The sequence below is a fragment of the Lathyrus oleraceus genome, chromosome 1 (assembly GCF_024323335.1).
Source record: "Lathyrus oleraceus cultivar Zhongwan6 chromosome 1, CAAS_Psat_ZW6_1.0, whole genome shotgun sequence".
Lineage (NCBI taxonomy): Eukaryota > Viridiplantae > Streptophyta > Magnoliopsida > Fabales > Fabaceae > Lathyrus > Lathyrus oleraceus.
The window spans coordinates 400,195,978-400,200,053 of NC_066579.1; the positions used below are offsets into that span (position 1 = coordinate 400,195,978).

The window sequence follows — 4,076 nt, forward strand, 5'->3', positions numbered from 1 at the left end:
AATATAACTGGTTTGATAATCTATATTTTAAAAATCTGTTTTACTAAATAAAAATAATTGTGATATATTTTTTGAAAATATTAAAATTCAGCTAATATACATTTAAGTTCATTAAAATATTTTTAATAATTAATGATAAAATACACAATTCACTCAATGTATAAAAATTATATTTGAGTGTTGGTTTGAATATATATACACAATTCATTTAATGTATAAAAATATACTATTCACTTAATGAGGATTAATTAGAGAGAAAATAATTGAGTGAGAATTTTAATTTTCATTAATATGAGGATTAACAATAGATTGAGAATGAAATATTACAATTAAAAAATATTGCAAGTAATTACTATAATCCGATTAATGAAACCGTATTTTTTTTCATCTTACCTCAATTAAAAATTGAAAAGTAAAACTGAAAAATAAAAATCAAAACATATTTTGATAGTTTCAGTTTTTTAGATTTTAAAACACTGAATTTTAAAAGTATTTTTAAAAATAGTTTTGAGAAACAAATATATTAAACAAGTTTTTTTATTTCAATTTTTAAAAATTATAAAACTGTTTTTTAAAACTGTTTCAAACGGAACCTCGGTATCTGCATCTTTGGATTATTCTAACGTAACATATTCAAGAACAACTTATTCTACCAATCAACGTAACATATTCAAGATCAACTTATTCTACCAATCAACAATCCACGATAACTTTGTTGTGTTACATACTTTCAAGACAGTATACGTTCATTCATGTAAAAAAGGAAAGAAAAAAAAAAGAGGAAACTACATCCAATGATCTTATTTTTTAAAACATTATTCTCACATATTTGCACACAAGACCTCAAGCAAAGGTCCGTTTTATGTTTACTAAATACATCCAATATAATTCATTATCCATAACCACCTCCCCATTTGATCCTCAAATCCTAAGCAAACTCTTGCGTATAATAAAATAATACAATAATCAATACCAAAGAAAAGCAATTAAGCAAACCAACTATTCTAATGCAAGAATATGCATAACCTCCGAGTCTGTAGAGTGTGTTTGGCTGTTGATAATTGGTAATGAATTTGATGCAGAAAACCCATCCCAAGGTTGGTACTCTTCAATTCCTGAAAACTCATTTTCCTCGTAATTTTGATGTGCATTAAGCTTCTTATTGAATCCCCTAGTCCCTTCCAATTCTAATGTGACTTCTTTCATAGTTGGTCGTTTTCTTCCATTTATTTCCAAGCATCTATATGCAAGATTTGCAACTGCAATGATATGTTCTTTCTCTCCTCCTTTTATGACCCTTTTGTCAATAATGTCAAACAACATATTCTCCTCTATACACTGAACAAAATAGGAAGCTAAATTTTGTGATTCCTCAGATCTTGTTGTAGAAGATATTGCCTTCTTACCAGTTAAAAGTTCGGCAAGCACTACTCCAAAGCTGTAAACATCACTTTTCTCTGTAAATTGACTAGTGTAAAAATATTCTGGGTCTAAGTATCCAAAAGTACCTTGAACAATTGTGGTAAGGTGAGTAGCTTCAATTGAAATTATTCTTGATGCTCCAAAATCTGCTAATTTTGCCCTATACTTTTCATCCAATAGTATATTTGTTGATTTAACGTCTCTATGATAAATAGGTTGAGATGCAACTGAGTGCAAATAAAATAAAGCTCCAGCAACTTCACTAGCAATCCTCAAACGCATGTCCCATGTCATTGGTATGTCCTCATTCTGGTCATGCAGATACTCAAAAAGGTTACCATTTGGAATGAATTCATAAACAAGCAATGGAATTTCTGTCTCCAAGCAACATCCCAATAGTTTAACAACATTTCTGTTATTGATTTGCGAAAGGATAACAAACTCATTGATGAACTCTTCAACCTTTCCTTCAACCTTAAACTTTTTCACCGCAACAATCTTACCATCCACCAACATGCCTTTGTAAACTGTACCCTGGCCTCCCTTTCCAAGAACTCTATCCTTATTAAAACTGTCAGTGGCTTTCTTTAAATCTTTTAAGGTGAAGAGAATAGTTCTATCAACATTTACTTCTCCTGCCGACATTCTTTTCTGTAACAACAAACCACCATTTCTTTTGAAGAATTTTTCTTTGCGTTTCTTTATCATTCTTCGTTTCATAGCTTTGTAGAATAACCATATACCAATGAGGAAAACGAGGGATCCAAAACTTGACGAAATGCCTACATATTTGTCATCATAAATTAGTAGATGAAAGTAATTAAGAGTTGTATCAAATATAGAGTATTTCTGCTGTTTAGACACATTAAGGAAGTATCCACTCAATGAAAAGCAATAAAACTATTTTCATTTATGAAATTTGCACATACCTAAAATAACCGACTTCTTCCATCGATTGTTCTTATGAAAGTACCCTGGAATTTCTGAAACAAAGAACCAAGTTAGCTTATAGTTTAAATCTCATATAGTAATTAAAAAAGTAAGATGTTGAAAAACCTCTGCAGCCTCCTGCATGGAAGGGATTGCCACTGTAACCGTCGAAGCATTTACAATTGATACCATCGTTGGGGTAGTAACAAACAGAATCTGAAGAAAGTTGAAATTTTGAATTATTTACCAATGTAATAAAAACGTTGTAATATAAAAAGGAAGATATTGAAAAACCTGGGCAGCCTCCAGCAAGATATGGATTGCCCGAGAAACCGAATAAGCATTGACATTGCCGGCCGGTGGTTCTGTTATTACTTAAAGAAGTAACGCTGGAGTCATAACAATTTGGAGGTAGTTGAAATGTGGAGTTAATTAACATATAATTCAAAATCTCCCACTCAAGCATTACAGGAGCATATTCCATATTCTTCAAATCATTCAACATCTTAATCTCATCCATGTTCATATGATTTGAATTCTCTAAAGGCATCCTGTTATCATTTGTAATCAAAGCATAACTACAACCATCACTACTTTGATCGGTTAAACCTCGTAGCATTGCATTAAACTCTGAAAGACGCGGAGGCACCGATGTCACGCAATAACACCTGCTGATATTGATGTTGATATTGATGTTGATATTGTTGTTGCCAGTGGGACCAATTGACATACAACCACCGACCGTTGTCCCATTTGACTGAAGAAAAGCAAGAATGTTACATCCAACAGCTAGAAATGAGTTTTCAGCCTGTGAATATACGAAAGGACTGCCTCTAAGAGTAACGGTTTTGTTTCTGTTGCTACTGGTTTTGTCCTTATGACGGCAATTGGAATGGTAAATTGGATTCATAATAACAACGATGTTATTGTAAAATCCATCTACCTCAAGATTTAACGACTTCAAGTAAGGAACATCAGAAGAAGAGTTGTTGTCAAATTTGCACTCTATTTCGAACCATTTGTCTGCATAGCAATGAGGTTCATGCATTCCGAATGGGAAAGGGATTGAAACGGTTCCACATGTTGAATTACAACCTACTCGTGCTATGGTTCCATCTTTGTCTTGTGCTGATGCTAGTGGAGGAGATATGGGAGATACTATTAAAACAAATATATGAAATATTGTGAATGATAGAATCATTGTTTAGAGCCAAGATTTAATTGTGGATCTTAGAAGAAGCTTAACTTATTTATGCTCACTCTTTAAGAAATTTCTCAGTATTTTCTTCAATGAGAAATAATTTTTTTTGTTGAATTTTCTTACCGACATTTTTTGTTGGATTGTCTTTGCCAAATTGACAGCTACATTAAAAACATTAAAAACAATAAAAACAGTTGAAGTAAAATTTAAGTTGCTTGGCCATTTGGGATTAGCCCTAACCTTTACACTCACCAACATTTATGTCTAAAAATAGCGGTCAGACGATAGCTTATGGTTTATGGATGATGATTGATTACGGATAATTTAGAGTTGATGACTAATGATTGATAGCAGATAAGTTAATTAAAGAATTTGGTAAAATTAACGATTCAACTAGTTGATAAATCTAAAATGACATAAAAAAACATATTGATACATGATTATTTTATTTTAAATTAAAATAAATTACAAAGGCAAAAAGTACCTTTTTGTTACAATAATATGGATAAAAGTACGGGTGAGA

General features: G+C 31.5%; 1 protein-coding gene across 1 annotated transcript; it reads right to left on the bottom strand.

Annotated features, from left to right (window-relative positions):
* Window positions 1–669: 669 nt before the first annotated feature.
* On the bottom strand, window positions 670–3,566 carry LOC127074966 (wall-associated receptor kinase-like 8). The gene is made up of 4 exons (XM_051016393.1): window positions 2,647–3,566; window positions 2,479–2,568; window positions 2,352–2,405; window positions 670–2,204 (listed from the first exon to the last, which is right to left on the bottom strand). The coding sequence occupies exons 1-4, from the start codon at window positions 3,551–3,553 to the stop codon at window positions 1,000–1,002; spliced, it is 2,256 nt and encodes a 751-aa protein (XP_050872350.1). The 5' UTR covers window positions 3,554–3,566; the 3' UTR covers window positions 670–999.
* Window positions 3,567–4,076: the final 510 nt, after the last annotated feature.